Source organism: Pteronotus mesoamericanus, unplaced genomic scaffold (genome assembly GCF_021234165.1).
Source record: "Pteronotus mesoamericanus isolate MK-2021 breed Mesoamerican mustached bat unplaced genomic scaffold, CSHL_Meso_final scaffold_1186, whole genome shotgun sequence".
In the NCBI taxonomy this organism is placed as follows: domain Eukaryota; kingdom Metazoa; phylum Chordata; class Mammalia; order Chiroptera; family Mormoopidae; genus Pteronotus; species Pteronotus mesoamericanus.
In genome coordinates this window covers 7,553,163-7,573,875 of record NW_026555302.1, presented here as the reverse complement: position 1 = coordinate 7,573,875, position 20,713 = coordinate 7,553,163, and the positions used below count along the sequence as shown (strand labels likewise).

Below are 20,713 nucleotides of genomic sequence, written 5' to 3'. Positions count from 1 at the left end.
GAAAGTGAAACCCAGCATCATAAATCTCAACCAGGCAACTGACCAGCGTCCCTAAGACTGTTTTACCTGACTGGTGGCATTTTAGTTTGTGCCTGTTTTTGTCATTTGTACTCGAACACCAACGGGAGGCTGAAGCCTAGAACAAGCTCTCACGGACTCGCCGCATCTGGTCTGATCCTTTCCCAGGCGACATCTCGGGCCTCGTTTGCTTTTCAAGTCTGTCAGAAAGCCTGGCAGCACAGCCTGGGAAAGGCGGCTGAGGGGCAGGAAGGCATGGCTCTGTTACGGGCCAGCCCCCGCACTGTGCTGGCCTGGGAGAGCTTTATTTATCGGCCCTAGTTCTGTAAGGACAGGAATGGCTGTTGCCACTGGCTGCTCAGGGGCGGGTTTCGTAAGGTGGGCCGCATGTACGTGCCAGGAATAACAGGCAGGTCAAGGTTCGTAAGGTATTTGATCTTTCTTCAGTAGACACTGGGGCATCGTGCCACGAGCTGTGGGTGCCATCGAGATGGTAGTGACTGTCCCTTTCCTCAAAGAGCCTATAGTCCTAGCAGGAGAAAGCTGCTCGTGAAGTCCCAAATGGCTCCTCAAGGATGTAAGTGAGCTGCAAGGGAAATGAGGCGCAAGAGAGAAGGGAGGGGTGGGGAGGGAGAGGCCGACAGGACCCTCGGTGCAGGGAGCTCCACCCAGGCTCCAAGGGCGGCTTGTGAAGAGCCTGACGCCAGAACGCGCAGCCTCCTGGCCAGTGCTGTCGTCAGTTCCTGGGTCACCAGAAATGTCCCTGCAGGGGTTTGCTGTGCTTCTGGCCCATTGTGCCCTGTCTTTTGAAAGAACAGCCTCAGCCCACTGTGGTGCCTCAGTGGCTCTGGGGCACAGGTGTTAATTAGCTGTGACACATGCATTTTATGTTTTCAGGGTTTGTTTTTCACACAAGTTTATTGGGAGATGGACTTAATTTTTACCCAAAGGTGGTTTTCAAGGCCGATGGTGTTTTCTGAGTGCACTCAGTGGGGTGGGGAAGACGTTTGCTGCGAAGGTAAGTCCCCCCAGGTGATAGGGCAGGTGCTGGGCGCCTGGTTTCTCATAGAAAGCTGACTGCTGAAAACACCAGTTTTGATGGAGTAGCTTTGGGGACTGAGGCTCTGCGTTTCAGACGAGCTCCCGGGCGGCTGGGCCGGGGCCAGGTGGGCTTCCTTGCTGAGGAGCCGCAGCCGCCTGCAGTTTTCACGAGCGCCTTCAGGTGTCCCCATTGTCCCGGAGATTTGCTCCCAAGGTTCCGCCAGCAGCCTCCGGGCTCTGGGAAGGGAATGCTGGCAAGGCCAGAGGCCAGTCTGGTACCGGCTGTGTGGACTCGTTTCTGCGGGACTGACTGGTGAAAAAATGTTTAGCTCTGCTGGTTTAAGAAAAGGAAATGTCTTCTGGAAATCAAGTGACTTGTCCAAGGATTTCCCAGCTACCTATTTACCAGGAAATGCTAAACTCAAGTCAAAATGTGTCAGAAATTAGAGAGTTATTTCCATAGTCTTAAAAATAGGGATTTAAAAAAAAAAAACAACAAAAAACTAGTGTTAATTCTAGTAATTTGATCACCACAAGTTCACCTGTAAAAACTTCACTAGTATAAGGGAAACCATTCCCGAGCCTCTGCCGGGGCAAGGCCTGTGTAGAAATAAGTGTTTCCATCAACCCTCATAGCATTCTACAAAGTGACTATTTTATATCATCCCCACTTTATAGGTGGGGAAACTGAGGCACAGGGCAGTTAACTAGCACCCAAGGTCACAGAAAATGGCAGGGGCCGTTCAGTTATCACCACAATAATAGATTACCTCTAGTGCTCAAATGAGGTTGATTCACTGAATGAATTAACACTTTCAGCTTCCTTGGTAGCTCTCCCCTGAGGGGTATCATGAGCTTGACGACACATAATACGGTGCTCGTGGACTGGCCACTTTTCTCTGGAAGGTTTGGGCTCGATTTTGACACTGCCCTGAGTGGCTGAGACACACTGTGCTCAGGTGGCAGTACAATGTGGCTCTGGCAGCTTGAGCTCTGCCTGAGCGAAAGAGGGAACAGAGCGGCGAGCTGTTGAGGAAGGAGCAGAGACGGTGGACAGGCGGGTCAGTGTGCTCATGACCTTGGTGAGGCGTGGCGCTGGGATTCCCCTAACTGTCCGGAGAGCCAGCCTCCGAGCCACGGAGCCGTGACAGCAGCCAAGTCCCATGAACTCAAGACAGCAGCTTCCTCCTAGGACAAGGTGGCTCTGAGACCAGCAGCTTCAGTGCGTCAGGTGACTTAGAAAAAACACACGGAGTCCCCCTGAAACCTAACAACCCGGCTGTGTGCGCACGCTGTGGGGAAGGAGGCCCAGGGAAGGGCCTCAGGCCCTTCTCCAGTCAGGTGGTGTCACCGGACTGGGCCTGCCCTGCGCTGGTATCCCGCCCGCCCCAGGGCCAGCTGGAGCGTGCGGGTTCTTGACTGTGTAGGAGAGATTTCACAACACAAGGCCAGGTGACTAGGAGGATCTGTTTTTTAAAGCTGGAGACAGTGAAACAAGGGAGGGCTTAGCACAGAAGCACCAGGAGAGCCCAAGGCTGGGCTGCCTTGCCTGACTGAAGTCAGAGAATGGGGGGCCTTGGGGACAGGTTCAGGGGGTCAGGCCAGGACAAGCTGCCAGCTGCCCGTTGCCTTACAGTTTAGGAGGCGCGTGCCTGTGAAGAAGCAAGTCGGGGAAGGAGAAGGGAAAGAAAATTGCGTGGGCTGCTTCCCAGAGGGAGAGTCCTCATTCGGAGGCTTTTGTGCAGGCCCAAATCAGGGGAGGGTTTCAGCAGAGTATTCATCAGCTTTCCAGGTGCATATTTAATGTGTTAATGTGTCAAAATGAGCACATTGGGGGGTGGAGGGGATTATTCTTCAGCCTGCTGTGTTTTACTTTTATCCTGGGTCTGCCTGGCTTCTAATAGGATTTTTGTTATTTGTGACTTCATCTGCCCTTGCATTTAGCTGGGACAAATGACATTAATTGGGTCTCTGTTCTCTCTCTCCCAGACCAGGGAGGAGAGGTATGAGCTATCTGCTTTCAAGTGTCCTTGTTTAGGGGAGATAAGATACTGCGATTCTTCAGCTGGCTGTAAGTTGTTCAAACTGGCCTTGTTTAATTTTCTTGTCTGCTTCCTCATTCCCCTTGCCCAGGAATGTTCCCAGCTTCTTACTGTCCTGTCACAGTGTCAGAAGCTGCTCATGGTCACCGTCACAAGCACTTAAACATTGCAGACACAGCCAAGAAAGTACACGTAGTACTTCTTTTTAATGAGATATGATTGCCCTGATGTGGGCCCTTCTGATTTTCCCATGACTCTGAGAGTTTCCAAAGCCCAAGTGGCCTGGGCAGCCAGGGCCCACAGCTTCCTGTTGCTCTTGTCCGGGCTCCCGGCTGTGGACACCTGCGGGCTCCAGTGCCCCACTACTGCGGTTCAGTCCCCGCCCCCGCCACCGTCAGGGCCCGGTCGGTCTCCCTCCTGCCAGTCCGCAGCAGCTGCCCCGCTGGCCCCCGCACGGGGCGGGGTGGCTGTGGGTCGGGCACCAGGCGGGGCACAAGGGGTGCCCTTACTTGGTAGACCTCGGGTGGGCCACCAGAGCTGCCCGGAATAACAGGGTGATGACAGTGGCTGGTTCAGGCCTGACTTCATGACCTCACCTTTGCGCCCGCAGTCCGCCCAGAATAGGCCGCGGCCAGCCCTGCCCAGCCAGGGTTTCGATCCGCCTCGCCCCGGGTCACGTGAGGTTGCTGTTCCCGTGGCAACGCCAATCCTGGGGCGACGGGCCCTGGAAGCCCCGGTGCCCGCCCGCCCGGTACTTAACCAGCCGGGGAGGCCGGGCTCCGGCCCGTAGGAGCAGCAGCCGGCCGGCTATGCCTCGCGGCCCGCGGCTCCCACTCTGGCCCTGGGTCCTGCTGCCGCTGCTGGCGGGCGCGCTGGGGCACCGCGGCCCTGCCGGGCCCGGGGCGGCGGCCGAGGAGCCGGGCTCGGGGCGGAACTGGCCGGCCTTCCAGGACCTGAAGGAGCGGCTGAGGGCAGCCGTGGCCCTCTCCAAACAGTACTGGGAGCGCTTCTGCTGCCACGTGTGGCCTGAGACCTGCCGGCAGGACGGGAAGGGCCCCCTCGGTAAGGCCCCCTTGGGTACGCGCAGCGGAGAAGCTCGCTCCTGTCCCGGGCCATCGGCCTCCCGACAGTGCCTCCTCTCGCCCCCAAGCAGGCGCCATAGGGGCCGGCGCTACTCTGCTGCCCAGCCTCCTGGGGACCAGGAAGCGCCACTGCAGCCGTCCCATCCCTTGGTGCGCCCGGCTTGTTCGGAGGATGGGCCTGCGCTGGGCAGCCTGCCCCTGCGCGGCTCGTTCTTGATCCCTCCACGCAGCTTGCACCCCGAGGGCTTAAAGCTCTCTTTGGACACCACCCCCCCCAAGTCCCTTCGCCGCCGCCTCTGTTGCTTAAGGAGGCCGAGCCTGGGCTGGGAGTCCCAGGCCTGAGTTTCGATTTCCCCTCGGCCACTGACAAATGGCGTGACAGGGTGATCACCTCACTGTCGTGGGTCAGATGACCTCAGGCTTCTTGTGGTCTCTTCCCAGATTCTAGATCCAGGAATAGCGCCGAAATGGTGATTCTGTAATGGAGCGCCAAACGTCTCTCATTTAAATCAAAAGATTTCTAACTTCCAGCAAATGGTTTCTGCGTCACTTTGATTTTGCCAGTGCTGGGTATATTCAGATTGGCGTTTGACAAAAGAATTTAGGGGTCTTTGGGCTTGGCTGTGATCAGGTGATTTTGGAATCCAGAGCACGTCCGAAGAGTGACAGTCAGCAGCTACCCAGTCTCGCGACTGGACTGCAAGCTCCTCGCAGGCAGGGAGGGGCTGGGCTGCGGCTCCTGAGGCTCGCCTGTGGCGTAAACCGAGCGTTTGCTGGCGCTGCACTAGTGTCGAAGCCATCTGCTTCGGTTGTGCCCCTTCCCTGGCAAGGCGCAAGGAAGGCCTAGGGAAGGGCAGCGAGGAGTGGCCTGGAGGGAGGACAGAGGACTCGAAGAGCCGGAAGAACAGCTCGGGCAGGGGGGCGGGCTCCCTCTTGGCCCCAGGCTCTGTCCCTGTCTCAAGGCATCTCCTTTCCTAGCCTGGAGCCTTCCGGTGCTGGGCCAGCAGTACCTGGACATCCTGACCACGTGGTACTGCAGCGTCCAGGATTGCTGCGCCGGAGGGGACTGCAGGATCTCCAATAACTTCACAGGTCAGAACCTGCCCTCCCCCGGGGGCCGGGGCCTGTGCGGAGGGGGCAGTTCAGTGCACATGGGTCGGGTGCAAAGGGCCTGCGTCGTCGTGCCCGCGGCTGGCAGCGCACGCCCCGCCCCCCACCCCGGCTCCCCATCACCCCATCACCAAACCCTGCAGCCCGTGGCTGCGAGGGAGGAAGGAAGCTGAGGCCTAGCAGAGGACTGCACGCGCCAGCTGTCCTCAGCTGTGTGCTGAATCGGAGTAAAATGAGGCACCCCCAGGAAATATTTATGGGAGTCCTGGCACTTCCAGGTGGGGGCGACCTCAAGGGCGTGCGGGGCAGCATTCTTTCTCTAGATAGGACTCTGCCGACCGTTCTGGGGGGCGTCAGAAAGGGCGGTTCATTCTCTCCCTAAAGAAACAGTGATTTCTCAAGATCTTCAGAAAATAACCCCTGGACCCCTTCTGCTGCCAGGTCTGCCCACTGGCTCATTTTGAGGCCAAATACGATGGCTAAGTGATCCCACCTCGCTGAGGCGTTCGCGCGGTGCCTGCTCTCCCGCTGCGACCCTCTGGGCTGTGGCCGGGCCTGGTGGGTCCGCGCCCCTGCGCCCCTCATGCGGCTGCCTCCCCCCCACCTTCCCCGCCCCGCCCCCCGCCCACAGGCCTGCAGTGGGACCTGCAAGTGCGCCTGCACGGCCAGCACCTGGCCCGGGAGCTGGTCCTGACGACGGTGAGGGGCTACTTGGAGCTGCCGCGGCCAGGCAAGGCCCTGGCCCTGTCGTTCCACGGCTGGTCCGGCACAGGCAAGAACTTCGTGGCGCGGATGCTGGCGGAGAACCTGTACCGGGACGGGCTGAGGAGTGACTGCGTGAGCGTGTTCATCACCATGCTGCACTTCCCTCACCCCAGGCTCGTGGACCTGTACAAGGTGAGGCTGGAGCGGCCCTCTGTCTGGGCAGGGGTGGGTCCTGGAGAAGCCTGGGTGGGGGGTTGGGGGGCAGGCCATTGCCAAAGACTCTGTAACCCACGGAGATGTCCACTCCACGCACAGGAGGCCCCGAACTTGTGGAGGAAAGACATGCTCCAAGCACCATGCGTCCCCGCGCTCGATCTCCTTGCTGCTCGCCCATGACAGGCCAGGCGCTGGGCTTACACAGGGAATCCGGTGCTGAGTTCTCTGTTACAGCGGTAGTGGAATGTTGCCAGGAATGTGGAACAGAGGAAGGCAAAAGCTTTGTCATAATGTCCCCACGCGGACACAAGCAGTTGGCATTTTGGCATGAGCTGCTTTCCATCATTGTAATTATACTGGACAGAATGTTGCATATCCTAGGTTTTTTGAAAGAGGTCTGTCCTAAGTGATTTCCCCCGAATCGCTCATTATAGGCCAACAATTGGAAGGACAAAAATCGACTTTGCTCTTCTGCTATTTTGGGTTTCATCTAATGAGATGTAGTATTTGAAGCGAGCTGGACAATGACAAAAGCCCCACTGCAGCGTGTCGGACGTGACGGCACCCGTGTGGCTTTTGTTTTCGATGTTTGCAGTGTGATGGCCCGGGGTGATGAGGCAAGCTCTGAGGACAGACTGGCTGAGTCACCTGGCCGCTCCAGGGTGGCCTTGGCAGGCAGGGGTAGGGCAGGGTGAACTGCCCTGAAGGCAGGTGGCTGGTCAGCCAGGCCTTCCCGGTGAGAGCCAGCTGGCTTTGTGGCAGAACTGGACCTCTTCGTCCCCACTGTGAAAAATGCCAGGCGCGCACCCTCTCACCTGCACGCGGTGAGGGCACCGCAGTCGGAATGCAGGAAGGCTGCCGGCCGACAGCCAGCGTGGGCGCTGCTGAGAACACCCCACCCTGGGGTAGGGCCGGCCCGGGTCTGCTGAACCCGCAAAGCAGCACCTTTTCAACTGAGGGCCATCTGGCCTGGATGGGGAACCCCAGTTCCAAGGTGGCTGGTTCCACACAGGTCCTCCCCAGCTTCCCCACCGAGCTCCCGGCCCAGTGGGTGCTCTGCTCCTAGAAGTTCAAGACGGGACTGTGGCCACCTCTGGACACTTGAGCCTGTTTCTGCCTGTCCTCTCTTATTAGTGCCTCAAGTGAGGTCCCTTCCCCCCGGGGCAGGGGAGTCAGCTCCTAGTTCTGGGACCTCATCCTGGAGGGGCAGGACCCGGCCGGGGCCTGTTCCCAAGGGCAGCAAGCCACCTCTCAGGCTGGCGCCACCTAGTTGGCTTTCAAACCGCAGGGTGCAGGAGAATCACCTGGCAAGCTCTGGAGTGCGGTCGCCTGGGGAGCCCCACCCCAGGCCAGGCCCTGCGGACGCCCTGGGGGACCCCCTGGGTAACAGCGCCCCCATCCTCGCCTCCTGGCTGGAGGTGCGCGCGCCTCCCAGCACTCCCCAGCAGCCCCCCCTTGTTCGGTGCAGGAGCAGCTGCTGGACCAGGTGAGGAAGACGCAGGAGCGCTGCCCCCAGACCCTGTTCATTTTTGACGAGGCTGAGAAGCTGCACCCCACACTGCTGGACGCCCTCGGGTCACACCTGGAGCCCCGGGCCCCTGAGGACCACAGGGCTGAGTCCCCGAGAGCCATCTTTCTTTTTCTCAGGTGAGGTCTGTAGGTCTGTGGAAACACAGGAGGCTGGGCGAGGGGAGGAACCTTCTGTCCTCTTGTCTGGGCACTGCGTGTGCCTGGCCCGTGGGTGGGTGGTGTGGAGGCGGGGCTGTGACCGGGTGCGCGCGCAGGCGGAGCCGCTCTTCCACAAGGGGAACCAACACTGCTGCGGCAGGGCGCACAGAGCCCTGCTGCCTGGGGCAGGGCAGGGGTGGGGAGCCTCAGGCCTCTTGCTCCTGCCCTGCTCCCCCCGGGGGCACTCGTGAAGGGCTCTGCCGCTGCCTCCGAGGGCCAGCCTGGGGAGGAGCAGCTGCCCCTCATCTGACCAAGATGGGGGCTGCCCTCAGAGCCACAGGCCCGTGCAACCTCTTCAGCCCGGGCCTGCTCACCCTGGACTCCCTTCTTAGTGGGGCAGTAAGGTTGCGGCTTTTGTTGTTGTTGTTTAAGTGGAGGTGTAATTGGCTTATAGCAGCATGTTAATTTCAGGCGTACAACATGGTGGCTGTTTGTATGTACAGGCATACCTCATTTTATTGCCTGCACTTTATTGCACTTTATGGGGGTTTTTTTTACAAATTAAAGGCAAGAAAGACTCTCCACCAGCAAAAGGACTATGAGTCGCTTTACTGCAGCACTTGCTTTGTTTGGAGGTCTGGAACGAAAACTGCAGAATCTCCAGGGTCTGCCTGTATTGCGAAATAGTCACCACAAAAAACCTAGTTAACATCTGGCACCATACATAGTTACCAAACCTTTTTCTTCGGATGAGGACTTTTAAGATCTCGTAGCGATTTTCAAATCTGCAATTCAGTGTTGTTATTAACCGTAGTCACCATGGTGTACGTTACGTAGCCAGGGCTTGTTTTTTATAGCTGGAAAGGTGTGCCCGTTGACCCCCTTTGCCCATTTCTCCCACCCACTGCCCCAGGCTCTGGCAGCCACCAATCTGGTCTCTCTATCTATGAGCTTGGGTTTTGATTTTTAGATTCACCACACAAGACTCTATACTGCCTCTCTGCCTGACTTACTTCACTAATGTAATTCCCTCAAGGCACATCCATGCTACCGCAAATGGCAAGGTTTTACTGTTTTTTATGGCTCCATAGTAGTCCATTGTATTATATAGTTTTGTTAATTCATTCATCTGTCAGTAGACACGTTGTTTCTATGCCATGGCTATTATGAATAATGCTGCAGTGAACATTGGGGCGCTCATGTTCTTTCAAGTTAGTGTTTTCATTTTCTTAGGATAAATACCCAGAAGTGGAATTGCTGGATCATGTGATAGTTCTATTTTTAATGTTTTGAGGAACCTCGAAACTGTTTTCCCATGTGACCATACCAATTTAGTCTCCACATCCTCACCAGCATCTGTCTGTCTTTCTGGTAATAGCCATTCTAGCAGGTGTGAGGTGGCATCTCTTTGTGGTTTTGATTTGCATGTCCCTGCTGATGAGCGATGTTAAGCATCTTTTCATGTACCTGTTGGCCATTGGCATGTCCTCCTTGGAAAAATATCTATTCCGATCCTCTGCCCATTTATTAATCTGGTTTGCGTTTTGTTGTTTGTTTTGTTGCTGGGTTATGAATCCTGTATAGGAGTTGGATATTAACCCCTTATGCAGGTATTCTCTGCTATTCAGTAGGCTGCCTTCTCTTGTTGCTAGTTCCCTTTGTTGTACAGCTTTTTAGTTTGCTCTAGTCTCAATTATTTTTGCTTGTTGTATTAGTCTTTGTTGTCAGATTAAAAGAAAAAAATCATTGCCAAGACCAATATTAAGGAACTTACCATCTGTTTTCTGCTTGGAATATTTAGGGTTTCAATATTTGGTATATTTAGAGTTTCAGTACTTATGTTCAAATATTTAATCCGTTTGAATCCATTTTTGTGTATGGTATAAGACAGTCTAGTTTCATATTTTTGCATGCAACTGTCCAGTTTCCCCAGCCCTATTTATTGAAGATACTGTTTTTGCCTTACTGGATATTTACATACCCTTTTGTCATATACTAACTGAACATATATGCACGGGTTTATTTCTGGGTTCTCTGTTCTGTTCCGTTGACTTGTGTCTGTTTTTATGCCAGTGTTATGCTGTTTTGATTACTGTAGCTTTGCAGGATCATTTGAAATGCAGCTCACACATAGGGAGTCCCCTCTTAGAAGGGTATTGTTTTCAAGTCAGCAAATTAGTTGAAAATTGAGTACAAACTGCCCTTAAAAATTCTTAATGTGGCCCTGGCTGGTGTGGCTCAGTGGACTGAGTGCCAGCTCTGCAAGCCAGAGGGTCACTGGTTCAATTCTGGTCAGGGAACATGCCTGGGCTGCGGGCCAGGTCCCCGGTGGCGGGGCGCGCGAGAGGCAACCACACATTGCTGCTCCTCTGCCTTTCTCCCTCCTTTCCCCTCTCTCTGTCACAGCCTTGGAAGGTCTGTTTCTCTGATTATGAGTAGTCTGGCTGGAAATTCAGGGGAGAATGTGTTAGAGGAAAAAGCACTCCCTGGCTCCCACCATGCAGGACCTTTCCTGTTTTGTTCAGCTGTGTGCCCTGGGCTCTGGAAGTGGCTTTGCTGAAAGCAGACTTAGAAATCAGCCTGTCCAACCCTGTTATCTTATGGAGGAAATGTGCTGCCCAAGGTCTGCTAAAAGTCAAGTCTGGGTCCCTGTTGCCTAACCTGAATGCTTCACAGCAAGCAGCTTCTTGCCCTCGGGGTGGAAGGCAAGCCAGTTGCTCCCTCCCCAGCTGCCTCCTGTCTGCAGGCCAGTACATGCTCGCTGGGGGGGTTCCCCAGCTTTAGGGCTGCGCTCTGTGTGGGCGGGGAAATAGAGGGGCTGGTTCGACGTCCACGGTTGGAGAGTGCGAAGGGGCAGACCCTGTTTCACTATGTGCCCACAATAGGAGGAGGAGCCGGTTTAAACTGCTGCCAGGTTGAGGTTTTGGTGTGGACGGCAAGCCCCCTCCCTGGTCTGTCAGGAAGGCTCTGGGGCACTGGCCGCAGTGACCTATGGAGGTGAGGGAGGCCCTCCGGGGGTTCAGGAGAAAAGCCGAGGTCCCCAGAGGACCGGCTGGCTGTGTGTGTGTGCCCCCCCGCCCCCCCCGCTGGCCCGCCTGCGGCTGCAGCTGCGGCTGCCCGGTCCTCCACGCAGGCTTGGCCCCGCTCTCCGTGCCGCTGCCAGGACTTCCTAATGCGACCCAGGTGACCCTGCTCTCTCTAGACAGATGTTTGCCTTTGTAGTATTTTGGCCATGATCCACCCCTACCCCCCGCCCAGCAGTGCCCTCATCCCCTCCAGTTCTGCCCTTTCCCCCAGTGACCCAGCCTTTGTGCACAGAGGTCACCAGGTGGACTATGACCGGGGCGGGGGTGCTGGGAAAAGCCACCCTGGGCGCCCGCGCTCCCCAGGAGGGCCAGCAAGGCTGCCGGGGCCACCCCGCCCTCTAAGCCTTGGAGGGTTTCAGTTACTTGGCGATGCGTGGGGAAAGGCAGTGTATTTGAATCTATTAATGAACAAAAATTCAATCGAATAAATTTGAAGAGCTAATTGGTTTTATTGAGCGATTCCTGAATCAGGCGGCATCCCGTCTAGTGAAGTGCGGTGCTCCGAGCAGCTGTGGACCAGAGAGGAGGCGTCTACCGGCAGCAGCTGGGACGTGCGGAAGTCATTGGCAAAAGAGGGGCCGTTGCTGGCAGGGCTGCCTTCCTTAGGGAAGGTGGGGCCATTCCTCGGCTTCCTCCGGGGACTTGGGCGGGGGGAGGGGGGGAGTGGGTCCTGTGCGACAGCTTGCCTCCTTGAACCTCCGAGGAGACCCAGGCTCAGGGCCAGGGCGTCAGCACTGTGACCCCGTTTTTTGGCCTGTGGTTTTTTTCCCCTCAAGTTCCTGGACTTGATTTCTAGACTGTGTGGTGGGGACTCGTGTTTGAAAGGAAAGCACAGCAGCTTCTCCCACAGAGACGCCACCCTGAGCGGGGCTGGCGCACCCAGGCCGCCATCTGGGCCAGGAACCCGAAACCAGCCGCCACTCCTACCAGTGGAGCAGCTCCCATTGGCGCGGGATGGGGCAGCTCCGGGGAGCACCCAGGGTCCTCTTCTCCCCGAGGTGGCGGACAGGAAGCGGAATGTGGTTCGCACTGGGCTGTGGTCAGGGAGAGAGGAGACAGGAAGGACATGGCTGGAAGCGCCTGCGTGTTCTCTGACCACGGCGTCGGAGGCGGCCCGAGGAGGGCGCCGTACGGTGTCGGGTGCTGTTCTCTCATTTTACAAACGAGGAAGCTAAGACTCACAGGCTCACGACTGAGTCGAGTTTTTACCTGTTCTTTTGGAGAGACTACGAGGTAGGGTAGGGGTTTGTTAATGGAGTTTCTGGAAAGGCCTTCGAGTCCCCTTCCTTTGGGGTCTTCGGGCTGGTGGGGTTACAGGTTGTCCTATCCCAGAGCCTGGGAAGAGGCCTAGTCTCTAGAAGTGATTCCTGTCCCTTCAGACCTCGTGGTCCGCAGGTGACCTGGGAGGCGGGGGAAGGCTGCCCCTGAGGGTGGGGGGCAGGCCACAGCCCCTAACGGAGGAAGGGGAGACGTTAGGAAGGGAGGTAGAGACCAAGGTGCAACGGCGTCCTGCCTGCCTTCCAGCCTGTGGGACTGCCTTTGCCCCTGGGGGGGAACAGGATGGGGCAATCTGTGGGCAGGTCTTACCTCAGCTGACGCAAGTGCGTGGCTGCGGCCTGTGCAGAGATGATGTCCCTGGCGGGGGCGGGGCGGGGGGCAGCAGCTTGCCTGCGCCGGTGTTGGGGGAAGTCTGGCTAAGCTGAGCACCTGAACTGGAGCAGCGGCTGACCTTGAGTGATGGGGTGGGGACTCCCCTTGTTGCTGCCAGGCTCCCCAGCTGGGAGGGGGCGCTGGGTCACTTGGCCATCCCACTCACCTGCTAGGCAGGGAGGGAACCACTCAGCGTCTCCTCTGTGGCAGGCAGCCCAGCACCCAGGCCACACGCAGATGCCAAATGGACTCATGTTAACGGCCTGAGAGCTTTAGCGAGCCAGTCCGAGCTCTGAGAGAGATGGAGGACCCGGGTCCCCACTCCCGCCCTCCGCTGGGCCTGGGGCGGGGGAGGGGCAGAGCTTGGATTGTTTAGGTGGCAGGAGACACGGAGGGGAGAGGTGGGCCAGTGCTGCCAGCTCCCCGTCCCTCCTTCCCAGCGTCCCTGTTGGTAGCACTAAGATTTCTTCTCCCCTCCTCTCTCCAACCCAGCCCTCTTTCCCGTGCTTCAGACCCAAAATTCCAGCTGCCTACTGATGTCGCAGCCCCCTAGAGAAACACAAGGCGAGTGCGAACCCAAGCTTTGCGCCCACCTCCTGCGGCCCGCTTCCGTTTTGGGCAGGGCAGCTCCAGGCCTGTGGGGCTGTTTCCGAGGGCCGCCTCCTGTCACCCTCACAGCCATCCGTTCTGGGTCCTGTCCCCGGCCAGCTTTCTGCAGCTGGTCGCGCCTCTGCGGCCCTAGACGGATACTCTCAGGAGGGACAGCTGACTAGGTCCCTGTGCCGCCCGGCCTGTCTCGTGCCTCCACTCCAGCCCCGGACCCACACACTCTCTGAGCGCCTGCCCCGCGTCTGATGGTGGCCACTTGGTCTGCCTTTTCTCAGAAGCCGCCTCCCTGGGCCTTGGCTGCTCCCGCACGAGCACCTGCCACACTGTCCTGGTGTGTAAGTGTCTGCCTCCGTCTGCCTGCCTCTGTCTCTCTCTTGCGCGACCCCGCTCCTTCCACATGGAAGTCAACAGCGGGAACCACAGCCCACCAGCTCCCTGCCCCCAGCAGAGCCTCAGGGAGCGAGTGTCAGAAGGGAACAGGTCAGGGAGGACAGGTGGCAAAGCAGGAGGGTGTCCTTTTCGTACAGACCTCTGAGCTGTGACAAGGCCCCCTGGGGGAAGGAGGCCCAGGCTGTCCACTCCCGCTCTTCCGGTCAGCCGCACAGCCGCTGCCAGGGTCAAGCCGTCCGTCCGAGACCTAACTATAAAAACGGAGCCTGTTACCAAGCCCTGGTCTCTTTCAGCAACCTCGGCGGCAACCTCATCAACAAGGTGGTCCTGGATCTGCTCAAGGCCGGGCAGCCCCGGGAGGAAATCGCGCTGGAACACTTGGCGCCCCATCTCCAGGCTGCGCTCGTCGCGGCCACAGGTAGCTGACTCCCGGCCCCACAGAAAAACATCCCCTGGGGTTAAAGTGTGTGTTTCTGAGGCAGACAGGGGCTCAGGGCCACAGGACACAGCGAGAAAGCTGGACCCCTTTTCTGAAAACGCTTTGAGAGACAGAGTTTGCCCTGGAGACGCAGGCACTGGCCCTGCGGCCTGTGGGCCTGTGGCTCGGCCCTCAGTCGGGGGGCCATCGAGCCAAACCCTCAACCTGGCAGCCACGCCCCACTCTCCCGCCTCACCGGTGCCCACGCCTGGTGTCAGCCACCACGCGCATTCCCTGAGAGCAGACCCACAGCGGGAGGTCCCGGCGCTCTGACAGCCCTCCTGGAGCTGCCGGGAGATCACGCCTGGCCCAGGCCCACAGGTCGAGGACACCAGTTGGGTGCAGCCCCCGTTCAGACGCCCATGTAACTCTGGTCTTAATTCCAGACAGTGGCTTCGGCCACAGCCGCCTTCTGAAGGAAAACCTGATCGACTTCTTTGTCCCCTTCCTGCCACTGGAGTACCATCACGTGAGGCTGTGTGCACGCGACGCGTTCCTGACCCAAGAGCTCCCGTACACAGAAGAGGTGCTGGATGAAATTGCCAAGATGGTGGTGTATGTCCCCAAAGAGGAACAGCGCTTCTCTTCTCAGGGATGCAAGTCTATCGCCCAGCGAATTAACTATTTCCTGCCTTGACGGCGAGGTGGAACGTCATGCTGCCTGCATTCCACCAGTGGGACCCTGGGCCGGGGGCTCCAGCACGCGCCCCACACATGCCTGTGCCTAACAGGAAGGCCTTCAATTGGGAGCTGGAGCCCGTCCTAAAATCACGTGGTGCCTTCAAGAGCCACGTGGGGGCGAGAGACACCCCCATGGGTTTATGAGCATCTCAGCTCTTGCCTGCAGAAGCTTGGGCTTGGGTGAGGGCCCCGAGGCGGCACGGCCCCCCGGGGAGGGAAAGGACGCCCTGCTGCTGCCTGGGGGCGGGTGGGGGCACAGCTCAGGCTTGCCAGCTGGGGGTGGAGGCGGCTTTCAGGTGGTTATTCCCAGAGGGGAGGCTGAGCAGCTCACATCTGTAAGCAGATCAGGGAAGGTCAAGTAAACAATAATTTTTTAAAAAAGAGTCAGCGTAGCCTAAGGTTTGTTCTATTTTAAAAAATTCTTTTAGGTTAGGGGCCCTGGCATCACTGTGCCATATGTAAATAATAAAATTCTCTATTTTTCTAAAACCTTCAGCCTCCTTTCTTAATGAGACCTAGAAATCCTATTCCGCAAAATTCTGAATGCCGGGCTATGCTGCTGGGCAGCGGGGACGGGGTGGGGGGGTCGGGGGGGCGGCGCGGCGGGCGCCACACTCACCGCGCTGCGGGCCGTCCGCCTCCTTCAGTTTGCTTTGCTGAGCTGGGCGAGCTCAGCCTCGTGCTGAAGAGGCCTCCTTCCACAGCACAGCGCGCTTACACATGACGACGTCACGCCCGTGCTCCCAGCTTTGAAAAGAAAAAGTCATTGTTGAGGACTGCACGGCCACCCACACTGAGCTCTAAACAGTTTCTTCCCGTCACCACACTTGTGAATTACGTACAGGTTGTTATATCTGTCATCACCTCAAGTGTCCCCTCTGACTTAAAGCCCTCCCAGCCTTCTGTTAGCCCTGGTGAAGTGACACACTTGTGTCATCGTCCTCCGCGCCCCAGCCCCCGACACTTCCTCACGGTTAGGAAGCACCTAGCCTGAACCACAGCAGGTCCCCGATACATACTCAAATGGATGAAAGGAACTTAGTTTCACACCGCTCATGGGACGTATGTCAACTTGCCCTAACTGCGCAGTAAAACGGGGGCCGGTTTTCACGGTCTAGAGCACCTCAGGAGCAGTAGGCCGGCCACCCAGCTCCAAACTCACCCACATTTTAAGAGGCACCTTCTATAGCCTCAGGTCTCAGCAGCTGCCATCCTGTTAGCACTGGCCAGCCACGTTTAACATCAGAAATACAGGTCTAAACCTCTTACCCGCTGGGAACCAACAAGCAAACAGCAAGACACAGAGGTTCCGAACGCTGCTCTGGGGTCGGACGGCCCAGGCCCTCACCACTGCGCGACAGTGGGGTCAAGGAGTAGCGCCAGTTTAACCTTGGCTCCCGCTTTTGAAAAAAGGAGCACAACTGTACTTACCTCCTAGGGTTGCTGTGAGGATTCAATTAGTTAACTAAGTGTTCAGGTAACAATAAAAGCCTGGTAAAACTCACTTTTGACACCACACTCCAAGGCTGGGCCTCCCCCTCTTAGTTCCTGGAGCCCCATCAGGCGACCAGCACACGAGGACTCACCATGTATCATGCCCCATGCCGAGCACTTACACCCTCTGTCCTGTGTACCTGAACCCTATGACTCGGGTTCCAACTTCATCGGTTTAGTAAATGAGAAAACCAGGGCTCCAAGAGGGGAAATGTCTTGGGCAAAGCCACGAAGCTCGAGGCAGGAGGGGGGTTCAGCCCAGGCAGTCCGACCGCAGCTCCTGTGCTTTAATGGCTTATTTCCAAAACCATTTCCAGATTTCCTCCACAAAAACAAAACGCTTCCTCAGCAAGAGCCACGGCCTCAGGTGTGGGAAATGTTTCGGAATACAAAGGGAAGGAAGACACAATGGGAGTATCTTTTCTAAAGACTCTCACACCAGAGTCCCCAGAACTAAACGGAAACACTGGGAGGAAAGGACAAAGGTGGCGCGAGCTCCCTCACCTGGGCGCCACCTGAGTGCGTCCCACTCAGACCTACTGAGAACATGGCTTCTAAAAGCAATGACTCATTTTTTGAAAAAATTTGAAGACCAAGTCAAAACAGAGTAGAATGTTCCGCGTGAGGGTCTACGCTTCCTCTTAATGCTACTTTGGCTCAAAATATTTTTAGAACTTATTTGCAGTTGTCCTCAGAATGGACCTTATGAAAATGAAGTCTCATTTTACAGTCACCTCACATTGGACAGACTGACAGATACACACATACACACAATTACCCACCTTATATGTACCAGCCGGGCTCCAGATGATGCCTTTGGCCATTTCCAAAAATGTAATCCATCAAAGGCGAGTGTTCGCCCCCAGAGAGGACATTCTAAAGAATGTACCAGAGGGGCAATGCTAAAATTGGCTGCTCGACCTTACAGACATCTAGTTCGTATAGAGAGAGACGAATTCTGCTTAGATTCCCTGTCAGTTAAAATTACGGGAGGAACACTCCAATCAAAAAAGCCTACTTTGCCAATAAAATATTGCAACCTTTATTTAAGATAAAACACGAGTTGGCAAGCCTTGTGAGACAGCAGGCAGACAGCGTTCCCCTTCAAGGGCCTCGTTTATTTACATCAAGTTTAACACTGTTAGCAGTTCACAGTCAGACAACAGGGTGAGAGAATTAAATTAGAAAACAAAACACCTGAAAATATATTACAATAACGATGAGGAACAAACACCTGACACCACTGGCAGAGAGGCCCACGACTGACGTGTTCAGTTAAATCCCATGTTGTCTCACTGTGTCCCTTAGCAACACACACAGTGCCAGTGCCTCCGGCCTCACCCTCGGGGCGCCCACCACACACACACCTGCGGAGCGTGACCTTTGGTATAACGTTAGATGAGTTTTAAAGGACCTGAAGCTCGTGTTTAGGGAAGAGTCAAACTTATTTTTGCCAAGTGAACAGAAGGCAGGGCGCCTCCACTGACAGTCATTAGAGATTCGGCTGCAGAGGAGGAAAGCCGGCACCGCCCAGGAGACGGCTCCGTGTGGACCAGCAGCCCAGGCAGCCCGTCCACGGCGCACGCCCCAACCAGGCACAGCTCCGGTCGCCACGGACACGCGCCCCGTCCCTCCTCCCACCCACCCCGCCTCCCCTCGTGAGCATGGCGACGGTACGTGTGTAATGTGGACAGAACGCGACCCCTCTCTACAGACCTGTGATGCGAGGGTTTTGAAACACACGCCCTCCGCAGCTACAAGATGAGCACCACACTGTTCTTGCCAGCTTCCGAAGGACAAACAGCCCAATCAAGGTGATTTCTCAAGATCTCAGGAAATTTCTCTCATGATGGAGTTCCAAAAACAGTGGCCATGGTGAAAAATAGCCCACCAAAATGGAGGGAGGCAGGCTTATCTGGCCCTCACCTACTAGAAACTTCTCTCAGCATTCTTGCCACTTGCAGCGTATGCTAAGGTACTGCCGACCCATGCAGAACAGTGTCTGGATTTCAACACTGACGACCCTACAGCAACACCGCGTTCTGTACTATCTTTTGACTCAAGAATACATTTGGCATACCTGTGTGGTTGTTTTAACTGCTGAAAATTATCCTTATGGACGAATATTTCATTAACCAGAAGTCCCATTTTCCAACTAAAGTTTATGGTGCTTAAATACATGATTTAAAACTATCTTAAGGCTCAGAAGCAAACTGAAACAAGCTCCAATCATACAAACCATATTTACTTTCTTAAAGCCTGCCAGCGTTTGACAGTTCATTTCTGCCATGTCCAAAAGAATTAACTGGAATGCTCCCAGACCTTGAGCCCTGTGTGCACAGCTCGGAAGTTCAGGGTAACTTGTAGGACCCAGAATTGTGCTGCTTCCAGCGCAATGATGAACGAAGAGCAGACAGAGTGTGTGCAGGATGCGGTCTGAGGACGGGGCTGGGCCTAGCCTTCAAGGGGCCATCCTTTCCCTTAGAGGGTCTGCAGGTTTGACGGTCCGCTCCCACACCATCTGTGACCGTGGGTCAGGTTAACAGGGCCTTGCTACTGTGTTCAGGTTGCTCAGCAATGAAGAGGTTAAAGGATATATTTTTTTCTTGGAGAGGTAAACAATTTCAAACTTATCATTGTACATAGGAGCAAAGAAGTGAGGGCACTTGGGAGGAAGGGAAGGGTCCGGTCAGAGGGTCCCCCCTGCACCCGCCACGCGGGATGGGGAGGAGCGCAGCGGTCCGCCAGACCAGCGCCCCACGCGGGAAGGCCTTCCGAGCTCTCCCTGACCAGGATCTGAGCCACTGCGACCCATCACGTTCACGTCCACCAGTTCAAGCTCAACAGCCATGCGCCACCAACCCGGCTGACCAGTCCTTTCTCTGCAAAACACACGGAACCCATCTCTGAAGGCACATCCTCCGGGAGTGACGGCCATCCTCCCAAGCTGGCCTGGGTGCCAGGTGGCCTGCCCAGATCTCCTCCCCTGGGGAGAAGCATGGGGCCTTCTTACCCTGATCACCACAGGGTGAAGCCTTCCCCAGTGTCCTGTCCTTTAGTGCCAGGACACAAGAGTCCTATCGCCTTGCACACGTTATCTCAAGATAGGACACATGCCTCGGCTGGGTGGCATGGAAAGCAGCAGAACCAGAGGACAGGTTCATCTTTTCGGACGCTGCAGTAAACGTCACCCAAGGCCGGCCGGTGCTGAGCTCATCACTGGGGCACTGCCCTGGATTGGGCGCTGCTGCCCACCCCGAGACCCACCCACGCTTCCCCCAGTAATGCGGCGGGCGAGCGGGAACAGAGCAGGTGCCTGTAGTCACCCCAGGCACTGTTGGCCTGCCTGAAAAAAGCAAGCCTTACGCTCATTTTTTCTTCTTCAAGTCTGGGAGTTGCAAAACTGAAACTCTATCCCAAAGATCCATCCCTCCTGTTACCTGCGGGACGTGGTTGAGAACCAGCTCAAGGCCTCCTCTCCGAACAGGCCGGGGCTAGCAGCAATGTCCCCGTTGTCAAGAGCCCTCGGAGGGGCCTTTGCTGCTTCTCTCCTGCTCCCATGTGTCTCCAACTGAACCAGGTATTTACAAACGAGCTGCGCTCATGGCTTCACAGAGGCAAAGACAGAGCTGTACAAGGCTGGGAGCGTATTCATAAACACAGAAGGAACTTATGTCTAGGGACCCACCTCCGTAAAGAGGGCTGGTCATACATGCTTAGGGCAGAGATGGGCCCCAGATCAAAGCAAGCGAGATGATGAAACCTGAACGCCGCCAAGAACAAATGCAGACAACCCTGTCAGCCCACGTGACCTCCTGTGGACGCGGCCTGACAGCAGCGACAGCAGCGCAAGTGGAAGGGGTGGGAGCCCTCCGAACGCAGCGCGGCTGCGCTCAGAGGCCACCAATGCATTTACTCCTGGGTATTTTATAATCCAACGGGCGAGTTATGTTCAGCTCCTCTTCTCAGGAAAAACAAGCATGGGTGATGAATGTCGAGCTCATTTACAACTAACAGGAAACCCTGGAATTTCCAGAACGCGCGGGTCCTACAGCCGTCCATGCTCCTCCTCTCACCCCCCCGCCCCTCAAAAACAACAAAAACAAAGAGCCCCACAGAGGACGTAGGTTAAAAAAGACACTGTCAACATCAACAGGTAATGCGTCTGCTCCCACCACACTGAGGATGCTGACTGCCCGTGGAGGGGACAAAGGTCAAAACTAAGAGGGCCTCCTTCTTCTGGAGTCCAGGTCCCTGGAAGAGCCGCCCTGTCCTGGAGTGAGGACCCATCGCTACTTTTTAATGATTGTAATTACACCAGAAAGTTGGTCCCTAGTTTTCTGAAGTGATTAGCACTGAGCTGCAATCTTAGCAAAGCACTCACTGGGCCTGCACAGAGTCCCTCAGCAGTTTCCTACTTACAAACGCCCAATTACAGCGGGG

The 20,713-nt window shown here is 56.3% G+C and overlaps 1 protein-coding gene across 1 annotated transcript; it reads left to right on the top strand.

Annotated features, from left to right (window-relative positions):
- Positions 1-3,888: 3,888 nt before the first annotated feature.
- TOR3A (torsin family 3 member A) lies at positions 3,889-15,319 on the top strand. Its single transcript, XM_054587711.1, has 6 exons — positions 3,889-4,163; positions 5,162-5,275; positions 5,925-6,190; positions 7,683-7,861; positions 13,911-14,035; positions 14,482-15,319. Exons 1-6 carry the CDS (start codon positions 3,911-3,913, stop codon positions 14,730-14,732), a joined length of 1,188 nt encoding a protein of 395 aa, XP_054443686.1. The 5' UTR covers positions 3,889-3,910; the 3' UTR covers positions 14,733-15,319.
- Positions 15,320-20,713: the final 5,394 nt, after the last annotated feature.